Source organism: Rattus norvegicus, chromosome 1 (genome assembly GCF_021556685.1).
Source record: "Rattus norvegicus strain SHRSP/BbbUtx chromosome 1, alternate assembly SHRSP_T2T, whole genome shotgun sequence".
NCBI classification, from domain to species: domain Eukaryota; kingdom Metazoa; phylum Chordata; class Mammalia; order Rodentia; family Muridae; genus Rattus; species Rattus norvegicus.
In genome coordinates, this window is record NC_141534.1 from 243,283,100 (window position 1) to 243,307,000 (window position 23,901).

Genomic DNA, 23,901 nt, shown 5'->3' on the forward strand with positions numbered 1-23,901 from the left:
TGTTTATGTTTCACACATGGCGCTAACATTCACTTCATGCGTGTGAGCATGGCTGCTCTGTAGGAGGCAGAAGTGGGCCTTGGATTCTCTGAAGTGGGAGTGAGGGAGAAAAATGGGTGCTGGGAATGGACCTTGAATCCTCTGAAGGCACACTCTTAACTGCCGAGCCATCTTTCCAGTCTCTCTACACACACACACACACACACACACACACACACACACACACACACACACACACACAGGTTTACAACTGTCACTATTAAGACTATCACAAAAACACCCCCATCAGAATTTTAGTAATAATACTCTTACTGGCCATTATTATAAACAGTGTAACAAGCACCGGGTCTGCCAGCCTGTCTTCACTTTAACACTGTGAAGTGACTTTCCTGATTTGATTTCATGTGCACCCGACTCTTATAATGCACCAGCTACTTTAGTCAGTTCAGGCAGGAAATTGTTTCACATGGATCAGGTCCTCTTAAATAGGATTCCAACAGATTGTTGGCTTGAATAACATTTAAAAAAGATTTACCTTTATTATTTTTAATTTTGTGTGTGTGTGTGTGTGTGTGTGTGCGTGTGTGTAGGTGTATACATGTGAATGCAAGTGCTCACGAGACCAGAGGCATTAGATTCCCAGGAAAATGGACTTCTGTGCCACTGTGAGCAGGCCAGCATGGGTGCTAGGAACCAAACTCACATCTTCTGCAAGAACAAACAGTGTACGACTCTAACTACTGCATCTTTTCTCCAGTCCCTTTGGACAGAATTTTCCCCAAACATAGAGGATTCTACAGTTTTATTTGAGGTACCAAGAAAATTTTATTCATGTAGGCTATATCCTCACTTTTTTGGAATGTTTAATGCTCTGACTTTAAGAGAGGCTTAAAAAATGTAATCATACAATACCCAATTTATCTCATCCAGAAGAAAGCCATAACCTGTCTACAAATAACCCAATTACAGTGGAAAATTGAGGCCTGCCAATGAGATGCTCCTCTCATTTTTATACAAGCAGCTGAGCCTCAAGACACTGTCACCTCAGAATCAAACCCATAAATTACAGATGTTAAGGAATAGTAGTTTATTATGGTCCATGGCAAAATATTTAGATTATTTCAACCCAGCTCTTAGTGAGTTCTGGGTCTGACCGCAGGTGGAGAGTGGGATTCAGTAGGAAAGAAGTAGTGAACGCTGATGCAAAGTAAAAACCGACTCAGACGCTGAGTTTAAATCCTCAAGTTTAAAAGGCATGGGAGCAGCAGGAGACACCAACCCTGAGAAGTCATCCAACAGTGAGAGTCAGAGAAACGTCACATGGCCTCTTCATCGTAGTCCCTAGAGTGTAGGCCTAGAGGTGACAGAAGTGGCTTAGAGACTCAGAGGATATCCTCAGTGGCTTCACAGCTAACACTGGCACAGTTAAGTGCAAAGCACTCATGCTACCACGCTGTCCCACTCGTCAGCTGCCACAGCTGCCTCATAGGTCAGCAGAGAAACAGAGCAGCCAGTCTCAGGGCGTACAGCTCATTAGTGGGAAGTTGGGAGGGGCTTAGGCTGGAAAGCCTGGTTCTGTATTCAGTATGTACAACCCAAAGCAATGCTTTAAAACCGAACAGCCAACTGCATCTGTGAAGTGTCTGCCTGAAGCAGAACGGACATTACAAACACTCAAGGTTACCCAACCGTACGAGAAGACTTTCTCTGACTTGACGGCTCAATGTGCCTATGGGAGTCATGGTTGTTGGGGCTAGTATATGTCTCTTCATCTGGTTAGAACCATAAAAATTCAATGCTATAAATGGATAATGTGCATTTAATAAAAGATGAAAAAGAAAAAGACACAAAGTAGTATACACATCACTCATTTCTGAACATGCCATTACATTAAAATTAAATTACTAACACCCATATTTAAACAGAATAAATCAATATTAAAATGTCTGCTATAAAAGTGTGAAATCTCAACTACAATATAAAAACTGTCCAAACACAAATTTAATAAACAACAATAAAATCCACAATTTAAAGTAACTGAAAACAATCAAGAACTAAGTGGGGAAAAAAGAATCACATGGAAGGACCTTTTATTGTAGATTATAAAAACAGGGTAAGTCCTTGGCGCCTTGGATTGGCGTGCATTTCCTTCCCACCATCTTCCCAGTCTCCCACAGACTGCTTTCTGTGACCCTAAGTAGTCGCCTGCGATCTATAACCCAAAACACAAATGGAGGAAAAAGTGCCCAGTAGGTTCTTGTGAGACACATTACTAGAGAAATTAACTCAATAAATACACAAGAATTTAGTTTTCAAAGAAATAAAGCAAATAATAAAGCGGAAAGCATTCTTGTCATAGTTTAATCGTTCTGGTGAGTCGGAGGCACCTCAAGACTGTGCTGCGGCATTATCATCTTGCTTTGTCACATGTCACATGCCTGGAACAGAATTCTGGCTAGTGGAGGTTTGAAAAAAAGAAGAGTTTTGTATGTGGTTCACATAGCATCGAGTGACTACAGATACAATACAAGAATTTTGATGTGAATTATTTGTACCCATTTTATACTATTGAGAAAATTTTTAAATTTAAGTTACAAAGTGAGTATTTTTTAGCACATTTAGTAACAACTATTTATATAAACTATCATTTTGTTTGGATAACCAAATTAAATTTGAACATAATTAAAGAACACTTAACTTTCAAACAACATTTAAGGAATACAGTTACAGAACTGTTACACTGAGAGTTATGTACACGTACTAAAAGAGTACTGAAGTTTCTCAAACCCATTCTTTTGAAAGGTTTTCAATCCTTAATATAATTCAGTGTAAAACTTCAAAATGTCTGCTCGGTGTCACAGCAGAGTGAGGTGGAGTCGCCGATCGCAGAGCAAATCGCGTTTGTTATCTGACTCTCCCGACAGCCATTACCACTGACACACACATGTTCAGGTGTGGTTGATTCCACCAACTGCACAGGAAATGTTCAACTCAAAAACGGCCCAAACAAGTGACGACTAGGAATGGCTGAGTCTCGCTGTGCCTGTCAACTCTGCCTTACATCCCAGTTTTGCTACAAACTATCTGGTACTTTTGGGTTCAGTAGTTGGGGTTTAAAAAAAAAAAGTCAAACCTATCTACAGAATATAAAAAAAAGTGTATATATACATTTGATAAACACTCACACACACACACACACACACTCACACACACTCACACACACTCACATGTCTAGAAACCAGCACCTAACCACACCCCATTCCTTACTAATGACAACAAATCAGTAACTACATAAGACCAGCTTAGACTCTATAAGGCTATAACAGCATATGGCTAAAAAGGTCAAACAAGCACCCACACTCAGGCCGCACTCAGCTTCCTCCTCATGATTTCTGACAAGCAGGAACACCATTTATATAACAGACCAGAGATCTGAGTAGAAAACCACAAGTCTGGATCTCCCTCCCTGCTGTACAGATGAGAGCCCGTCCCACGAGATCACTGAAGCACACAAACGATCTTTACTCCTAATCTAAACAAACGTGAGTCAGAACGCTCTGAAACGCTGCATCCTTTGATTTCTTCATCTTCTCAATTGCCCGATGCAAGTCCTGCTGCTGCACAGGCCGGATTTCATCTTCGTCATGACTAAAATGCAAACAAAACCATAAAATTGCCTAATCTCTTTAGAGTATACATACCTAAAACTTTTTAACAACATTAAAAAGATGCATGTGTTAAAAAATAAATTTGGGGGTTGGGGATTTAGCTCAGTGGTAGAGCGCTTGCCTAGCAAGCGCAAGGCCCTGAGTTCGGTCTCCAGCTCCGAAAAAAAGAAAAAAAAATTGTTTTTAATTACACAAGAATATAACAATAGTTTCTTCCCCCTTCAAGACCCCAAAGAAAATGACAACACATTGGACCCATTCTTCTAGATGTTATCAATATATGAGTATATGAAATTCACAAAACACTGTTTTAAGATGTATTTTTATTTACTTTACATATATGAGTGTATGTCTGCATGTACATATGTGCACTGTGTGTGTGCCTGGAGCCTGATGAGAAGAGGGCATCAGGTTCCCGGGACCTAGTGCTACAGACAGTGGTGATCCGCCATGCGGGTGCAGCCGGTACACTGAGCCCGCCCCTTACAAGGCACTTTTGGAAAGCACTGAGGAGTAAGAGGAGTAAGAGCAGCATGGCTCTGTCACTTCCCACCAAGCACGAAAGAGCAGCGCATTCTCATTAAACCTGGCAGCTGTTCACACAGAAGCACAGTTCTAACGCCATTCTTGTGAATAGAGAGCCAAAGTCCAGCACTTCTAGGTACAGACATGTATTCATGTGCATGTAATAGCCTTTTACAAGACAGAAGTAAAACTTAACACTCTTCATTTTAAAAACAACTAATTCAAGTCCTCTTCACTTTGCCAAACACAAAACAAGATAAAACAACAACAAACCCCTGGTATATTCTTCTACTTGGTAGTTTACAGACACGTGGGGGAAAGTATTTCAGGGAAAACAGGGTGATTCAAGCCTGATAATCAGATTTTCCCACTGAGATGTTCAGGCCTTTCAATTGTTTTGCCTTTCATTATTAATGTAATTAATTAAGCAAAGTTTATATGTCATTTGTTAATTTCTTCTTTTATTTTTTTCTGCTAGAAGACCTTTAGAAGGTAGATTTCTGATGATATTAAAATAATCCCAACTTGCTAACTAGCTGGAATTATACATGGGCAGTGCACACACAGAACACACCTCTCACCTGCGGCAGGAGGGAGCAGTATGGTTCTACTGTCTGGAAGGAGCTTCATGCAAAAGCAAGTGAGTTTTAAGAGAAACTTACTATGGCACCACACTGGAATTAGATGCATGGACATCACAGGCTGGAAAGCCAGGGTCACATGGTATGAAAACTTCAGAGTAAGAGGAGTCAGCAAACTCCTTTCCCATGACCTCAAGGGTATGCTAGTTTACTAGAAAATTCTTTATCAGAGAGCTGACACTCTGAAAAGATACATGGTGTAGAACAGCTTCAGGAGAAAGGGATTTTCAAAATCTTTCTCAAAGGAGTTAATTCAGGGTTAAGTAAGTTTTGCTGAAATAAGGATGACAAAGTTGATTTCTCAAACTCACCACACTTTCAAAGTGGTTTCAAGTGAAATTTACTGACACAGAGAAGGCATGTTAATAACTGCATTGCTGTTCAGTTGAAGCCCTGCACACACTGCCCCACACGCCTTTCTTATTATGTGTGAAGGTTCCATTTCTACACAGAAGTGAATCTGAAGGTTCAGAAACAATCTACAGATTCTAGAGAACCCTGTTTCCCTAACAAAGAGGGCAAGCCTGGGTTTCTATGAGTCACTCCATGTTTATCAAATGAAGCTCAGCATTCTGCCCCTTAGTTCTAGAACACCTCCTTAGCAATTTTCTACTTACAGACTTCTTTAGGGCAATGGCAATAAGGGTGGGGAGAAGCTTAAGAGGTTAGACACTGGTTGGGCCAGCATGAGGACCTGAGTAGGAGCTCACATTTAAAAAAAGAAGGTGGTGTGTGCCTGTGATCCCAGGAGTGGGGGAGGCTCTGACAGAAGGGTCCCTAGAGCTTGAGCCAATCTAGAGACCTCTGGGCCAGTCAAACCCCCATCATCTCAAAAGCTAAGGTGGTGAAAAACTGTAAGACATCTACTATCACCCTGTGTGCATACAGATGAACAGCTATCCACATACATACACGAACACATAGAGAAAAATGCCAATAAATAAAAAAGGCACAAGCTGCTAATGCAATTATCTTTTTCTATAAGTAATCTAGTATAAAGCAAAACAACAATAATCACCTCATCAAAAATGTTTGACAAATACCAGTCTACACAGAGTTACTTACCTTTCTTCTGATGTAGAATTGACATATTCCCTGACGCAGAGGAGGGCAGCATCTCGACACATTTCTTTTAGGTCACTTCCTGAAAACCCATCAGTTTCCTGGGCAACTTCTAGAAGATCTACATGTCTATCCACCTTAAGTAAACATAAAGCATGTTTATAAGCAAAATACTTACAAATATCCATCTGAGAATTAATGTTCAGAATGTCCTAACAGCGAAGTAAAGAGAAACAGAAAGCTAATAGTTCGGGCTAGAGAGATGGCTCAGCAGTTAAGAGCACTGACTGTTCTTCCAGAGGTCCTGAGTTCAAATCTCAGCAACCACATGGTGGCTCACAACCACCTGTAGTGAGATCTGATGCCCTCTTCTGGTGTGTCTGAAGACAGGTACAGAGAAATTATGTATAATAAATAAATCTTTAAAAAAAAAAAGAAAGCTAATAGTTCCATAAAATTGCAATTTTCAAAAAGAATAACAAACAATATTATTTTCATTATTTGTCATTACAACTGAAACATGTGCAAGTGTCTATACTGAGTGTGTCTTTACACTTCAAATCCCTTTCGAGCGTGAAGCAACCTCGATACTAATTCAGTTTAGCACTTGGCTTTGTCCTTCTATCTAAGCTTACGGGGCTTGGGGAAATGTAAAACATTCTACTGTACAGACAAGAAGAAAATAAACCAGGAAATCAATGTATTCCTATTTATTATCCACAACCTGAGGTCTCGTTTCCAGTGCTAAGCAGCTTATGCATATAATTTTCACTTAATCCTGCAAGTAAGCAAGACAATTTTTATATTCTATTAATAGTCTGAAGGCTGGGCAAGAGTAGACAGGTCACAGAAGCAGCCATGTTTCTCCCATGCACTCATTTGCCAGTCATCTCCTTCACGCCAATGGGATGGATATCACCTTTTTACTCAATTTCTAAGTATGGAATATTTTGTTTTAAGAACAGTAATTGTATACAAGGAAAAAAGATAAAATAAGTTGGGTACAGCGGTACATGCCTGATATTCTATCACCCCAGCTCTCAGGAAGTAAATCAACAAGAACAAGGGAATGAAGGCTAGCCTGGGCTACCTATTAAGTACCAGGCCAGCGGCTGCTGAGACTACACAAAGTACCTACCCTTTTCAAACAACCAAATTTTGAAAGGAGAAATTATGAAATTCTTAAAGAATAATTTGACAAATATTGGCTTAAGCTGTTCTTTGAAGGTCTAAAAGAATTCTATGCTGGATCTACCTGGCCCTGGGTTTTTTTAATTGGGAGATTTAAACTTTTTTATATTTATTTAATTTCACATGTATAAATGTTTTGCCAGTATGGATTTATGTTCAGTGTATATGTGTGCCTCATGACCATGGAGGTCAGAAGAGGGCATCAGATCTCTTGGAACTAGAATTAGGACGGATGTGTGCTGTCATGTGGATGTTGGGTCTTCTGTACTCTAAGTCACTGAACTGTCTCTCCAGCTCCTTTTGGGAGATGTTTAATTTCAATCCATGGCTTGTTATAGAGCTATTTAAATTATTTACCTGTCTTGGTTTACATTTAGTAAGTCATGTAAAAAGTCACCTACTTCTATTACATTTTCTACTTTGGTATAGTTTTAAATCTATGCTTTCATGATCTCCTGAATTTCCTCGGTACTGCAGTGTCTCCCTTCTCATCTCTGACTTTATTCATTCAGGACTTCTCTTTCTATTAACTGGACTAAAGAAAGGTTTGTCAATCTTCTCCAAAAACGAACTGTTTGTTTCACTGATTCTTTGTATTATTTAATTTTTTGTTTGTTTCTATTTCATTAATCTCTGTCCTGATTTTAGTCATTTCACTTGGTCTGCTGCTTTGGGAATTTTTTTTTCTTTCTTATTTTTCCAGTGCCCTAAAAGGCATCATCAGGTTATTTGAGATCTAAGATTTTTTTTAAAAAAAGATTGATTGATTGTTTGTTTGTTTATTATATAAGTACACTGTCACTGTCTTCATACACACCAGTTTGTTTGTTTGTTTGTTTATTATATAAGTACACTGTCACTGTCTTCATACACACCAGAAGAAGGCATCAGATCTCATTACAGATGGTTGTAAGATACCATGTGGTTGCTGGGAATTGAACTCAGGACCTCTGGAAGAGCAGTCAGTGCTCTTAACCTCTGAGCCATCTCTTCAGCCCTAATGTGAGGCTTTTAAAAACACAATTAAGAGGGGTTGGGGATTTAGCTCAGTGGTAGAGCGCTTGGCTAGGAAGCGCAAGGCCCTGGGTTCGGTCCCCAGCTCCGAAAAAAAGAACCAAAAAAAAAAAAAAAAAAAAAAACCACAATTAAAACTCGGATTTTACTGAAGCATCATTATGCCTTGGGCATATAAAAAACAATGAAACAAGTCATTTGCATGTTAGCAATTAACCAGGAACATTCATATTTTGCATTATAAACTAATTAAAGACTAATCCTTACGCTTTTATAAATATATTATAGAATGCTAATGTCTCTATAACCATGGCAAATATAATTCTAAAAACTTCCACAGACCTTACTGTGTTTAAAAAATAAAGACTACTAAAATGAGTTTAAATTACATGTAAGTTACTTCTACGTTTCAATGTGACTTAAATTTCACTATGTATACTCACCATTTATATGTACAACATCTACACTAGCCTACATATGTTGTTCAAAACATTATTAAGTTGCCAGGCAAGGTGGCATATGCCTAGATAGGTGAGTTCCAGTCAGCCAAAGCTATACAGTGAGACCCTGTTGCTACAAACATGTTGGCCTGGCGACAATACAGGCCTTCAATCCTAGCACTCAGGAGGTCTCGAGAAGAGGGGGTTTCTGAGTTTGAGGCCAACCTGCTCTATCGAGTGAATCCTAAAACAGCCAAGGTTACACAGAGAAACCCTGTTTTGAAAGGAGAAAAAGTTATAAGCCATCACCTTGTGCAATGTATCATATCCTTAAATTCCTGTTCATCTGGTGGTTTGTTGAGGCAGACTCTTGCTATTATAACCCAGGTTGGCCTTCAACTTTCAGTTCTCTTGCCTCAGCTTCACAAATAGTAAAACTTAATTGGGTGTACCACCCAACTTAAATTATTTTAAATTAAGTAACCTCAACTATCTTCTAATTATTTCTGGGAATAGTATATGCACACTAATTCAAAAGACTTGCTTATTGGTTTTTTTCTCTTGAACGATATCTCTCCTTGTTAAAGGTTTACCAATGAACAATGTTTAATTTAGATAGCACTATAAAATGTCTTCCTCAAAATAGTTATAAATTATTCAATTAATAGGCAAAAAGCCATGTCAGTTTTGTTTTGTTTTTTTTTAAGTTTTTATTGTATATGAATACACTAGCTTTCTTCAGACACACCAGAAGAGGGCACCAGATCCCCCTATAGATGGTTGTGAGCTACTATGTGGTTGCTGGGATTTGAACTCGGGACCTCGGGAAGAGCAGTCAGTGCTCTCAACCTCTGAGCCATCTCTCCAGCCCCATTTGTCAGTTTTTAATCTAAGACATAAATTCCTTACCTAGAATATAGTATTTTAAGAATTTTCCTGAAACTATACAAAAGAATAATCAAGAATATGCAGCTTTCTTAGAAAAGGCTACCTGGCTTTATCTTGGCTCCCCAAATGGTTAAGAATCACAGATCTAATCCTTGCAAACTGGTCAGCTTTTCAACTTTTATACATAGTATAAGTAATTGCTATAAAATTGATAAGTGACACGTTCAAGTGACGTTGGGAGGTGGGGTCTGACAAAAGGTGTTTGATTCATGATCAAACCAATTTTCCAAGTTTGAGATTTTTCTTTATTTTTTATTTTTGCTTTCATTTTGCTAGCTTGCCCCTGTGCTTTTGATAAAGTATCAGAATGTAACTGGATATTGTCATCATGCACTTGAACTTTCTAACATCCAGAATTGTGAACTAAATCAATCTATTATATTCTATTACAGCAGCAGAAAATAGCCTAAGAAGAAACAAATTAGGGCACTGGAGAGATGGCTCAGTGGTTAAGCACCACTATTAACGCTCTTCCATAGGTTCAGGATTCCACTTCCAGCACTAATATCGTGGCTCTCCAAGTGTCTCTAACTCCAGTTCTGGGGATCAAGCTACCTCTCTGTCCTCCACGGCATTGCATATACATGGTACACTTAACTACATGCAGGCAAACCCACATAAATAAAAATAATGTGCCAATCATATATATAATTTTTAAAAGAAACTAATTAAAGCATTGCTCCTAAGGAAAACAAGAAAGTTATCGGGCAGAAAAATGTAAAACCAGAAAGAGATTCACTATCAGAAATAATGATCCATCAAAAAAAAAAAAACTAATGTTTTTGTTTTTTAGTAATAAGACAAACTGATTCTAAAATCCCATGGGGGTGGGTGGAACGACCTGGTGTGACAGTACAAGACACTGAGTACTAGCACAGAAACCCAAAAGACTTCCTCAGCTGATCCAGACAAGGACATGACAACAAACTCCAACGAGAGAACAACACTCAGGATCTGGCCTTGAGTCAGCTGAGTCAGAGCCACATGAGGGCCACATTACAGTTTTAAGGGCCACATAAATTTCAAACACATCGAAGATCTGAAAACCTAAGACAAAGGCCACCCTGATTAGTGTGCCTTTCTCATGGAAGAACACGGGACACCTAAGAAGGTCCTTTCCATCGTGACCTCTCCACCACCCTTAACCGGATCCCACCCAGTCTCCTAAGCCAACTACCAAAGTGCAAGGAAAGCCACTCCAATCATCAGTGAAAACTTACATTCTGGAAAACAAGCAATTTGAAAAGGAGAAAATGGGGAGAACAGGAGACATGGGCAAATAAGTGAAGGAAGAAGCTATGAACTCCAGGTTAATCGATTTAGACAACGTCACACTATCACACAGGACAGGGACGCTGTCCAGTGACTGCTGAGTGCTCAGTCAGCAAGTGGGACGTCACAGAACAGTAAACAGTGAGGGCTGCTGCAGGAAGACGCCACACGGAAGATCTAACTGGACTCAGTGGGCCATGTTTTCTAAAATGATACAAATCTGGGAGGAGGATGTGTTTAGGGGAAGGAAAGTGGGGCCCTAAACAGTCATATTTCACTGCACACATGAATAAAATCCCAAAAAATAAGAAAAGAAATTTAATGTGGAAGATAATTAGAAATCTGTAAACAAACTTAAAAAAATAAGTAATGTTAATGAATCATTACAAATGTTTAGATAAGATATGAATGTGGCTAAAATGTTAAAGTAAAAAGAATCTTCTCTTTTCAAAACGACCACTAAAAGATTTACACCAAGCAGGCATGAGGAGTGTGGAAGTCAGGGGAAAGTGGGACAGAGGGGATGATGCTGGTTCAGAGGAACCCTCGGAGCTCAGTGACCAGACAACAAATTTAGCATGGACAGAACTCCATTATTCAAAGACATTAGCATACAGAGTTTTAAGGGAAACAAGTAACAAGAGCTTAAAAAACACAGGGAATTACTTTAAAAACTTGAGCATACAAAAATTTATATTTAAAACTCAGAAGACATTAACAGAAGAAGAAATCCCCAACAAGACTTAAGAAACAGGGCTGGAGAGAAGGCTCAGGAGTTACGAGCACTGGAGTTCTTCAGAGGTCTTGAGTTCAATTCCCAGCAACTTACATAGTGGCTCACGACCATCTGTAATGAAATCTGATGCCTTCTTTTGGTGTGTCTGAAGACAGTTACATTGTACATAAAATTAATAATTCTTTAAAAACAAGAAAAAACTTAAGAAACAGGGAAAAGTTTACAACTCATATAGAAAAAAGGCAAATCTAACACAGCAGCCCTACAAATCTTTATGAAAAATACAGCATTAAAAAAATGGGCAAAATATATAGTTTATAAGGAAGAAAAGCAAACTCTCAGAAATATCTGGCAGTCCACTTTATTTACGTCTCCCTGTGTAGCCCAGGCTGGCCTTGGATGCACTGTCCTCCTGTGTCAGGCTCCTGAAGACCAAGACTCTAAGTGTGCACACCACTGCTCCTGTCATCACTTCTAAAACCTCAGGTCAGTTGCAAAGGTGTAAAAACAAGACACAAAAAAGAAAACCTCTTTAAAAAATACTCTTACGGGGGCTGGAGAGATGGCTCAGTGGTTAAGAGCACTGACTGCTCTTCCAGAGGTCCTGAGTTCAAATCCCAGTAACCATATGGTGGCTCAGAACCATCTGTAATGGGATCTGATGCCCTCTTCTGGTGTGTCTGAAGACAGCTACAGTGTACTCATATATAATAAATGAATAAATCTTTAAAAAAAAATACTCTTACATAAGCATAAAATGGTGTGAAAAATGTCACAGTATTTTAATCTGCAGACACATTACTCTTTCAAAACTACATCAAATACGTAGTACTTATTTTAACAGTGGAGTTTTAAAATAATTTAAGTGACGTTTAAAGCTACATTATTCTCAGCTTCCTTCATTTCTTTATAAAATGACTTTATAAACAAAAGCATCATATTTTAGGATGAAAATAAATCATTTTCTACTTACATTTTCATTTTTCAAGATGAGTTTTAAAATTGCTTCTCTTTGTTTTAGAGCCTAAAACCAGAAAATATTCTAATTAGCTCTCATTTAAAAGAAATACTGGTCAAGTAATTTTTCTCGTTTTCCATTTGTAAACTGCTGGATAACTGATATGAAATGACAGGCTGGTAGAAGTTAAAACAAGGGATCATATGACACTGTATCTGTAGTTAGTTCGATCATTTCTTATTCATGCCTGGAAGATAATACACCCTTAAAATTAATACACCCTTAGCATTTATTGAGGAAAAAGAAGTATATTAAAATAATAATATCTTCCCATAGTTTCTTTTTGTTGACACACGGTGTGCCTGACTGTGTTGGAATGTACTATGTAGACCAGGCTGGACTCAAGCTTGTAGCAATTTTCCTGCCTCTATCCTACAAGTGCTCAGATGAGAGGCACGCACTACTATGCCAGCTATTTTCCTATACAGTCAAAGTTTTCTTTTTTCCTTCTTTTATTAAATTTATGAAAGCTCACCATCACAAAGCTCCTTTTTTTTTTTTTTTTTTTTTTTTTTGTCTTTTTTCTTTATTTTTCGGGGCTGGGGACAGAACCCAGGGCCTTGCGCTTGCACTGAGCTAAATCCCCAACCCCGCAAAATTCCTTTTTAAAGTCAATTTTTAATTTTATCTTTTATTTTATTTTAAAATTTAGCACTCTAAAATAACTTTTTTCATTATGGCATTTCATAAATGGGCCACTTTCACTAATATTTCGAGGACATGATTAATACACTTCAGTAAAATTTCTGTACTCATTAGTTAATTTTTATATAAATGTTAATAATTTCCCTTCAGTGATACACGATACTTTTACATAAGAGGACAGAAACTACACTTAACTACTCCTACAGAATTACATAAAAGCTGGTTGTGCTGGAGAATGCCTCTAATCCCAGCACTTGGAAGGTTGAGGAGGGAGTGTTTGAACTTCAAGTCATCCTCAATTACACTGTGAAGTCAAGTCAGCCTGGGCTCCATGAGAACCTATCTAAAACAATAAAAAAAATAGTAGTAGTAGTAGTAAAAAATGAAATAAGGAACATCTTACATAAAAACAGATGGATTTTTAAATTCATCATGGGTAAATTCATTCTTATTAACATTAAGATTTTGAACTCACTGTAGAATCAATGGTAGATGAGCTGAAGCTCTGTTGTTTGCATACCTTGTGTTTCTAACAAAAAGCTTAGTTTGATGTGTTACATGATCACCAACAACTATTTTCAGTTAGTAAGTATTTTGCTTGGAGAGGAATTTTAAAGTAAGCTTAAAATTTGACACTGTAGCTAACACACAAATTCTAGCTTGCTTGTTAACAGTATACAAATCTAACAAGTTTGATGAAATCTGCTATAATTCACTTTGATAATGCACACTATATCACACTGACTGTTTTAATGAGCAACTCTATTTTTATACAACAGGTACATCAAAACCCTTAACTGTCTTTAGAAGTACATTTCAATTTTTTTAAATACATTTCAATTTATTTTAAGTCTTTTTTTAAAAAATATTCCTGTTGTGGAGAAGTACAAGTGGAGGTCAGATTACTTTCTGTAATCTGTTTTCTCTTTCCACCATGTGGAAACCAGGTCGTTAGGCTTGGCTGCAAGCCCTTTACCCCTTAAGCTATTCTGCCAGTCCTACAACTGACTTTCTGATAAAGTGTTGGTATTCGGGGCCACGTAGGTAAGTAAACAAATGTTCTTTAAATTAGTCTACTATCTTTCCTGGAAACTGGAGAAGGTTTGTAAAGTACACAGAGTCCGTGTAAATGCAGCAGCAGGCTACCTTCCCAGACTAATAGACATCTGCTTTCTTTAGTGCTCTAAGTCAACTCCAAATCCACCCACTAACCTGCTTCCACACTCTCATATCTTTGCTCATTAGGACTGGAAGGCTTGCTGGTCTCATTCATCTACTTCATTCTCTGTTGTTCAAAAAGACCTTAGTGATTTACCTGGCCCCTTTCCAATGGAATGATTATATAGATCTCCATCCCCGGAAGGACCAGAGGTGCTGGCTCTCGCACATGGCCTGTCAGTGTGACTGTACAAGCACACAACCTTTTAGGACCCCATTTTCACTGCATTAACTGAATCTGATAACTGACAGAATGTAAGTGGGACAAATGACTTCTAGCCAGCGGTTATAATGGAGTCTGGGTAAAAATTCTAAGATTATAAATGGAGTTATAATATTTTCACTATAAAATCTGAAAGGATGAACTATCTAAATTCCCCTAAGTGCCTATATAACATACCGCTCACAGAACCCATCACCTGTCATGAAAACCTAGTGTTTTCAATATAAAAGCTGACTAAATTCATAAATGTATAAATTGTTTTTTTCTATAGAAAATATAGGATGTTAAGAAGTAATAACGACCTATTTGAGGGTACTTAACAAAAAGGAATGCTAGAAAAAAGTAATGAAAACAGACTCCTGTAAACCAGCCCTTTGGAAAGCGGTGCTGTGAGTTTGAATCCAGCCTGCGCTCGCTCTGTGTGGGTTTCAACCTACAGAGTTCCAGGCTCCAGAACGGGACTATCTCAGAATCCAAATGGGAGTAGAAGAGGCAGAAAAGCATTGGCCTCAGCGTAATACACTGGTTCTGGATTGGCCTCAGTGTGATACACTGGTTCTGGATTAGCCACAGCGTGATACACTGGTTCTGGATTGGCCTCAGCGTGATACACTCGTTCTGGATTGGCCTCAGCGTGATACACTGGTTCTGGATTGGCCTCAGCGTGATACACTCGTTCTGGATTAGCCACAGAGTGATATACTGGTTCTGGATTAGCCTCAGCGTGATACACTGGTTCTGGATTAGCCTCAGCGTGATACACTGGTTCTGGATTAGCCACAGAGTGATACACTGGTTCTGGAACCACTAACTTGTTAATAATAAATCTCAGTTGTTCTAGGCTAGGTATTCAGAAAACAATGATCCTTTAACCTCTAGTTCCCAAAGTTAATTCTCTCTTAATCCAAAACTTAAATTCAGATTTTCTTCTGTATCTTCCTAAGGTAAACTACTAAAGCATGTAGGCAAGTTTGAGGTAATTATATTCTTGGGGAAAGAGCAAATGCACTGATCTTGGGATAAAAATAAGAAAAAAAGAAAAAGCATCAGAGAGGACACAGCTTACAGGAGTTTCTTTCTTTTTTTTTTTTTTTAGTATAGACTAGAGTTTATTCAGGGCATGGGGAGGGGAGTTAAGAGGGTAGAAGGGCAGAGAAAGAAAGAGAGCAGTAGAGAAATAGAAAGGAGGAGGAGAGGAGGAGAGGCCAGCACTGAGCACATGGAGAGAAGGGGAAGAGACCGGGGAGGGGACAGAGGGGAAGGTGGGAAGAGAAGAGAGGAACAGGAGGCCCAGAGTCCTACAGGAGGCTCTCACACCTTTCGTTTTCAGAGACCCAAAAGACAAAACAATCCTTTTTATAAGTCATGGATAAAAACCCAGTCAGAAGGCAATTATCTCCCTCTTCAAAGTTCAATTAAGGCTACCTACAGGCTGGTTAATATGAAATCTTGTGGGCATTCTTCTCATTATAGCAGAGTCAAGGTCTTGAGGACGATTGGTAGCTCCCATCACTATGACCTAAACATATAAAGACAAACGAGGCATTAATCAGCTCCACCATTATTTTCTGAGATCATTATCATTAGTACTTAAAACTGGCTTTTAAGCTAATCATTTAAGAGAAACTTCATGGTAACTAATATTACTCATGTTTATAGTAAAAATTGAATTTAATCATAAAATTAAAGTGATTTGTATTTTATAAAATATGGTTGGTTATTAAATGAATACATTTTGGGAGTATGAGTGAAAGGCACCCTTTAAGTCCTTTCAAAATGTTATGGAAAAAAGAACCATTTCCCTGTAAGTATGAGGCGTCTGATAGCCTGCATGTATATATATGTCTTTGAACATGTCAGGCAAAACACCAATGCACATTTTTAAAAAATTAATTAAAAAAGAAAAAAAATGACTTAAAAAAAAAATCAACAAGGACTGGAGATACGGCTCAGGGGTTAAGAGCACTGACTGTTCTTCCAGAGGCCCTGAGTTCAAATCCCAGCAACCACATGGTGGCTCACAACCATCTGTAATGAGATCTGATGCCGTCTTCTGGTGCGTCTGAAGACAGCTACAGTGTACTCATATAAAATAAGTAAATAAAATATTTAAAAATTACAAAAAAAATCAGCAAAAATAAAAACAAAGATATTGAAAACAAGGAAAGGTTTTGGTTTGTTGTCAAACAGGGTACCATTATGCAGTTCTGATTGTCCTGGAATTTTGTCCTCAAACTCTACTCCCCAGTGCTTGGATAAAAGGCATGTGCCGCCACACTTAGTGAAAACTTCTTAAAATATAAATAACCTAATGACAGCATATACCTGCTATATACAAACGTATTTGTTATTATTATGTCAGAATATACTTATCTAGCATCACTAATATTATTTCTGCCCAACAGTTTTAGATTTCTCAAATAACCCTAGAGCAAGTTAAAATATCTACCGAACTTTATATTCTAGTTTTACTCTTTATACGTAATGATATTCAAAATCACAGAGCAAAATTGTTAATTAACCAAGTCTAACACCTAGAGGGGAAATGTAAGTACAAGTACATAGTGAAGTTCCACAACATTATGCAAGTCTATATGGATCAAGTGGTCCTAAAACAAAACCCTAACCCCCCGATTCTTTTTTTTTTAATTTCCTACAATTTGTTTGAATAAAAGTAATAAACTTAAGATGTCTACCAAATGGAAAAGATGGGTAAAAGTGACTTAACAAGCTAATAATAGAATAAAGAAAAAGTACAAGTTCACATTAGTATGCACCTTTAATCCCAGCACGCGGGAGACAAAGACAAGCAGATCTCTGAGTTCAAGTCCAGCACAGTGTACATAGTGAATTTCAGACCAATCAAGCCTAGAGAGTGAGGCCCTTCCTCATTTAAAAAGAAAAGTATAAGGATACTGATACATTGTTAGGAGGATGTGAACTAATATTGAACAAAGTGTGCTGAAAAATGCAAAATCCACAAAAGGCATCACATGTATCTTAAGCGATATTCTAAAAAGTAGACACAAAAGCAAAACCTTAAAAAGTGTGCTAAGGGGACTGGAGAGATGGCTCAGCAGTTAAGAGCACTGACTGCTCTTCCAGAGGTCCTGAGAAATCCCAAGAATCACATGGTGGCTCCCAACCATCTGTAACGGGATCTGACGCCCTCTCCTGGCTGCAGGTGGACATGCAGCTAGAGCACTGACACATAAATAAATCTTTTAAAAAAAAAAAAAAAAAGAAAAGCAAAAGAAAAGTGATCTAAGTTAGCTACATTTTTAAAATAAACTCCAAATAAACAAAGGAACCTAAAATAAAGCAAAGATTACAGTATAGAAGGTGAAAAATCAAGGAACTGAAATTAATCTAGCTAAAATGACCCAATAAATGTGAATAATAAGGCATGCACAATAAAAACAAACTATTTGTAGTTTGTTTAAAATATCAAGGAATGTGCTTTTACATTTTTATTCTTTTTTTTTTTTTTTTTAAAGATTTATTTATTTATTATATATAAGTACACTGTAGCTGTCTTCAGATACACCAGAAGAGGGCATCGGATCTCTTTACAGATGGTTGTGAGCCACCATGTGGTTGCTGGGAATTGAACTCATGACCTCTGGAAGAGCAGTCGGGTGCTCTTAACCGCTGAGCCATCTCTCCAGCCCTACATTTTTATTCTTTTCTCATAGATTACATCCTGACCACAGTATCTGCCCTCACTCCCCCCCTCCCCCACCCTTCCTCTGAAGTATGACCTTGAGACAGCCTACACAGCATTAAGTAACTCCTGAGTTAGTAAGCTAAAGTTCAGACTCAGAAACATTAATATTTAGCATTCAAGCAACAAAGCCTAAAGGATGGTTGGTAATTTCAGAACATTTTCCTAAACTAAGAAAATAATTTTATTATTTCTTATATAAAACAAGCAAATGTAGTGGCTGGAGTGGTTCAGCGGTAAAGAGCCCTTCTCTTCAAAGGTTGTGAGTTCAATTCCCAGCACCCAGAGGTGGCTCACAACCATCTATCTATAATGGGATCTGATGCCCTCTGTCATGCTGGAATATGTGTGACTAGAGCACTCATACATAAAAACGCATAAACCTTTAAAAAATAAGCAAACATAAAATTATGCCTCAAATCTTTATTGACAGAGATATTGAAAACACCATTATTCTTTCTGTCACTTCTCCAAAATGGAAGACTTTATCATTAGTTGCTAAGGCCCAACTGTCATGACAAGCTTCATCAACCGCTTACTAATTTTGTTTCTTTTATCACCATACATTTGCCAGAAAGCTACCTAACATCTAAGTATTATCAACGGTCTTTGAAAACATAATCGGAAAAACTGTTTTATGAAAAAGTAAAATACACTTAGAACTCTGACTCAAGATTATAAATATAAATTTTAACCTTTTCAACATACAACAATATTGTCATTTCCCTCTTCAAAACAAAACACATACTAATGAAAATAGCAACTGTTACTTATTAAAAAAAAAATGTGGTTATGCAAACCAAAATGCCACAGCAGAAAGAGCTCCCGAGTGCTGAGGAGCTCACCGTGAATGGCCCTAGAGTCCTCTCCACTGCCTCTGAATAGTCTGCTGTGAGGAACTGAATGCTGAACTCCAAAAAGATATAATTCATCCTAATACATCTTCTCTCACATGGCCTAACTGTCCATGGTAGTGAATCTGCTAGAAATCAATTATTTACGGGAGAAAAAATGTGGGAGCAAAATAAATTATTTGACTGGCTGTTATAAAATTTCAAATTTTTTTCATAAAATGGGGCCTCATAATGTTGCTGCGGTTGGCCTTAAACCTTTGCAGGTTCAGCCTCAGATCCCCGGATAGGCAGGACAGCAGGTATGCAGTACAGGTCAGGCCTTGATTGGTGGCCCCATAGCAGCACGTGCACATGAACACATGGGAGCTCCGGGGATCAGGTTACAGTATTTTGTTTCACACACACCCTTACCAGAAGTGACTCCGGTTCAGTTTGGCTTCTATTTGCAGGGTTAAGACTACTTGTAAAGGGGCTGGAGAAACGGCTCAGTGATAAGCACTGGCTGTTCTTCAGAGGACTCAGGTCCAATCCCAGCACTCGCACGGCAGCTCACAACTGTCTATAACTCCTGCTGCAGGGGATCTGACACCTTCATACAGACACATGTAGTCAAAACACCAACGTGTATAAAATAAAAATAGATTAAAAGAATAACAAATATATTTTTAAAAAAGACTATTTGTGAAGCGTTCTCTTCATTTTAATTTTGTGTTCTCCACTTTCAAAAGTCTACTCTATACACAGAACATTTTTTTTGTTATGACCATTGATAAAGCAGTGATTAGAGGGAAATACATATCATTATTGAGTATATGCACTCTGGGGTTCAGAGTCACACAGCAGCGACTATACAGGGAGTGTGGGCTCTTCTAGTGGTGGTAATTATTAAATGGGTGAAGTTTATAAAAATTAGGTTCTTCTGGCTCCTTATCACTGAGCACTAAGTATAAAAATAATGAAAAGACTTTTGTTCAGAAGTACAGTAAGGAGCCCTGTAAAATTCCCATTGATAATGAAACCATACATGTTCACAGAGGCTTTTGTTCAAATACCTGGCAGCTGTGATCAGTGTCCAGTCCATCCCAAAGACTCATAAACTGGGCTTTCATCATTGCTGTAGCTTCGTGGTCGGAACTGGAACGATTTCGTAGAAATGAGTCTAAAAGAAAATGGTCCTTAACCTTAGATAACTTACTCATTGTATAATTTACGACTATTTAAAAAGCTGTGACAGTCACAAAACAACCAAGAGGGTTGGGGGTTATCTATGTTGTTTCAGGTATTATCCTGGTAAATTATTGAGCAAATTAGAAAACAATCAGTTCATAATCTTTCTAGTCCAAATATATATTTATGTCAACATACTTAAGAAATACAAACCACAAAGGTTTTTTTGTTTTTTTGTTTTTTTAAAGATTTATTTATTTATTTTATATGACCACACTGCCACTGTCTTCAGACACACCAGAAGAGGGCATCAGATCCCATTACAGATGGTTGGGAGCCACCATGTGGTTGCTGGGAATTGAACTCAGGACCTCTGGAAGAACAGACAGTGCTCTTAACTGCTGAGCCATCTCTCCAGCCCCACAAAGGTTTTAAGAGGAGAAGCCAGCCAGGGTCAACATAGAGAATCTGAGGAGAGCTTAGGGGATAGCCCTACTTTTCCAGTTCTGAACCCTGAATGTTCTTAATTATGCCGTCATATACTTTTTCCTCCTCGCACTCTGTAGGAAATAAACAAAAAGAGGAAATACCTAAAGTACTATTAAGGGAGAAAACGTAAAAAAGAAAATGTTTTATAACACGTGCTAGCATGTATGTGTATACATACATAATGATAAAAAGCCTTAAGTAAACAAAATGTAGAAACTTTGGTTCTTTTAAGACAACTTAGTATTTCTTTTTCAACTATTTGCTACTGTCAAATAAAAAAGATTTCATAAAATTCTTCCTTTAAAGGAAGACAAAAATTGGACAACTGACATGTAACCTGCACTAAGGAGGCCAAGACAGGAGAAGTGGCAGCTCCAGGCCATGCTGGAACACACTGTGCATTCTAGGCCAGCAAAGGATACAGAGTAAAATCCTCTCAATAAGCAAGAAAGACGGAAGAAAAAAATAAACAAATAGAGGAAAAGTTTCTTTCAGAAGACCAAAAGATTAAAAAGTAGTACATCCTAAGGAGGGGAAAAAAATCAACAGTAAAAGTACGTCTTGTAGTTCCTAGGACATCCTTATTTCAAGTGGTTTGGTTAGTCCGACAATAAACTATCAGGTCTCTGCACTGAATCTACAGCTCAAAGTTTACCAATTACAAATGAAAGTGGCATAAGAACTGTTACAGTATATCAGATCCACACTTAAAAAAAAGGAAAATTCTAAGAGAGAAGGCATGGCAGTACACTCAAGGCCAGCACGAGGCTGAAGCAATACATGGTAATTTTTAAGGTCAGCCTGGGATCTCTATAGTGAGTTCAAGGACAGGCCAAGATATAGGGATCCCATATCTTTGACACCAAACTACAAAAAAGCAGTACAAGATAGTCCTGCATACTCTGGATGTTTCTAATTTTACATATGTTTCTTATTATAAGACTGTGAATCAGAATGACATCTATCTATACTGGGTAAAGTCTAGTCACCTTTTTAAGATGAACATTATAAACTTACCTGCCTAATTTAACCTTAGTTATCTTCACTATCAAGAAGCAGTGCTTGGTCGACACATCTGTCTCCTGCGCAGGATGCGTGTCGACCCGGAGATCCCCGTAATAGATCTCCGTAATAAACCTTGCCTTTGCTTATTTAAAAAAAAAAAAAAAAAAAAAAAAGAAGCAGTGCTTGCCAGTATTACAGAACAATCGTGATAAAAACTGCATGGTACTGTACAGAGACAGACAGATAGACCAATGGAATAGAATTGAAGATGCAGAAATGAACCCACACACCTATATCACTTGATTTTTGACAAAGGAGCCAAAACCATCCAATGGAAAAAAGACAGTATTTTCAGCAAATGATGCTGGTTCAACTGGAGGTCAGGATGTAGAAGAATGCAGATCGATCCATGCTTATCACCCTGTACAAAGCTTAAGTCCAAGTGGATCAAGGACCTCCACATCAAACCAGACACACTCAAACTAATAGAAGAGTGAGGAAGCATCTCGAACACATGGGCACTGGAGAAAATTTCCTGAACAAAACACCAATGGCTTATGCTCTAAGATCAAGAATTGACAAATGGGATCTCATAAAACTGCAAAGCTTCTGTAAGGCAAAGGACACTGTTGTTAGGACAAAACGGCAACCAACAGATTGGGAAAAGATCTTTACCAATCCTACAACTGATAGAGGGTTTATATCCAAAATATACAAAGAACTCAAGAAGTTAGACTGCAGGGAGACAAATAACCCTATTTAAAAAAATGGGGTTCAGGGGTTGGGGATTTAGCTCAGTGGTAGAGCGCTTGCCTAGGAAGCGCAAGGCCCTGGGTTCGGTCCCCAGCTCTGAAAAAAAAAGAAAAAAAAAATGGGGTTCAGAGCTGAACAAAGAATTCACAGCTGAGGAATGCTGAATGGCTAAGAAACACCTAAAGAAATGTTCAACATCTTTAGTCATAAGGGAAATGCAAATCAAAACAACCCTGAGATTTCACCTCACACCAGTGAGAATGGCTAAGATCAAAAACTCAGGTGACAGCAGATGCTGGCGAGGATGTGGAGAAAGAGGAACACTCCTCCATTGTTGATGGGATTGCAGACTGATACAACCATTCTGGAAATCAGTCTGGAGGTTCCTCAGAAAATTGGACATTGAACTACCTGAGGACCCAGCTATACCTCTCTTGGGCATATACCCAAAAGATGCCCCAACATATAAAAAAGACACATGCTCCACTATGTTCATCGCAGCCTTATTTATAATAGCCAGAAACTGGAAAGAACCCAGATGCCCTTCAACAGAGGAATGGATACAGAAAATGTGGTACATCTACACAATGGAATACTACTCAGCTATCAAAAACAATGACTTTATGAAATTCATAGGCAACTGGAGGGAACTGGAAAATATCATCCGGAGTAAGGTAACCCAATCACAGAAAAACACACATGGTATTCACTCATTGATAAGTGGCTATTAGCCCAAATGCTCGAATTACCCTAGATGCACAGAACACATGAAACTCAAGACAGATGGTCAAAATGCGAATGCTTCAGTCCTTTTAAAAGGGGAACAAGAATACCCTTGGGAGGGGATAGGGAGGCAAAGATCAAAACAGAGGCAGAAGGAACACCCATTCAGAGCCTGCCCCACATGTGGCCCATACATATACAGCCACCAAACTAGATAAGATGGATGAAGCAAAGAAGTGCAGGTTGACAGGAACCAGATGTAGATCTCTCCTGAGAGACACAGCCAGAATACAGCAAATACAGAGGCGAATGCCAGCAGCAAACCACTGAACTGAGAAATGACCCCCGTTGAAGGAATCAGAGAAAGGACTGGAAGAGCTTGAAGGGGCTCGAGACCCCATATGAACAACAATGCCAAGCAACCAGAGCTTCCAGGGACTAAGCCACTACCTAAAGACTATACATGGACTGACCCTGGACTCTGACCTCATAGGTAGCAATGAATATCCTAGTAAGAGCACCAGTGGAAGGGGAAGCCCTTGGTCCTCCCAAGACTGAACTCCCAGTGAACGTGATTGTTGGGGG

General features: G+C 38.4%; 1 protein-coding gene across 6 annotated transcripts in view; it reads right to left on the reverse strand.

The window, feature by feature from the left end:
• Positions 1-1,801: 1,801 nt before the first annotated feature.
• Atad1 (ATPase family, AAA domain containing 1) overlaps positions 1,802-23,901 on the reverse strand; it is a 69,258-nt gene continuing 47,158 nt past the window's right edge. For 5 of the 6 annotated variants that reach the window (XM_087565325.1, XM_087565320.1, XM_087565309.1 and 2 more), the window contains 5 exons: positions 20,232-20,338; positions 16,031-16,120; positions 12,471-12,521; positions 5,900-6,033; positions 1,802-3,648 (listed from right to left, as the gene is read on the reverse strand). In XM_087565325.1, coding sequence (XP_087421451.1) covers positions 3,528-3,648; positions 5,900-6,033; positions 12,471-12,521; positions 16,031-16,120; positions 20,232-20,338 — 503 coding nt within the window. In that variant the 3' untranslated portion in view covers positions 1,802-3,527. 6 annotated transcript variants of the gene reach the window in all.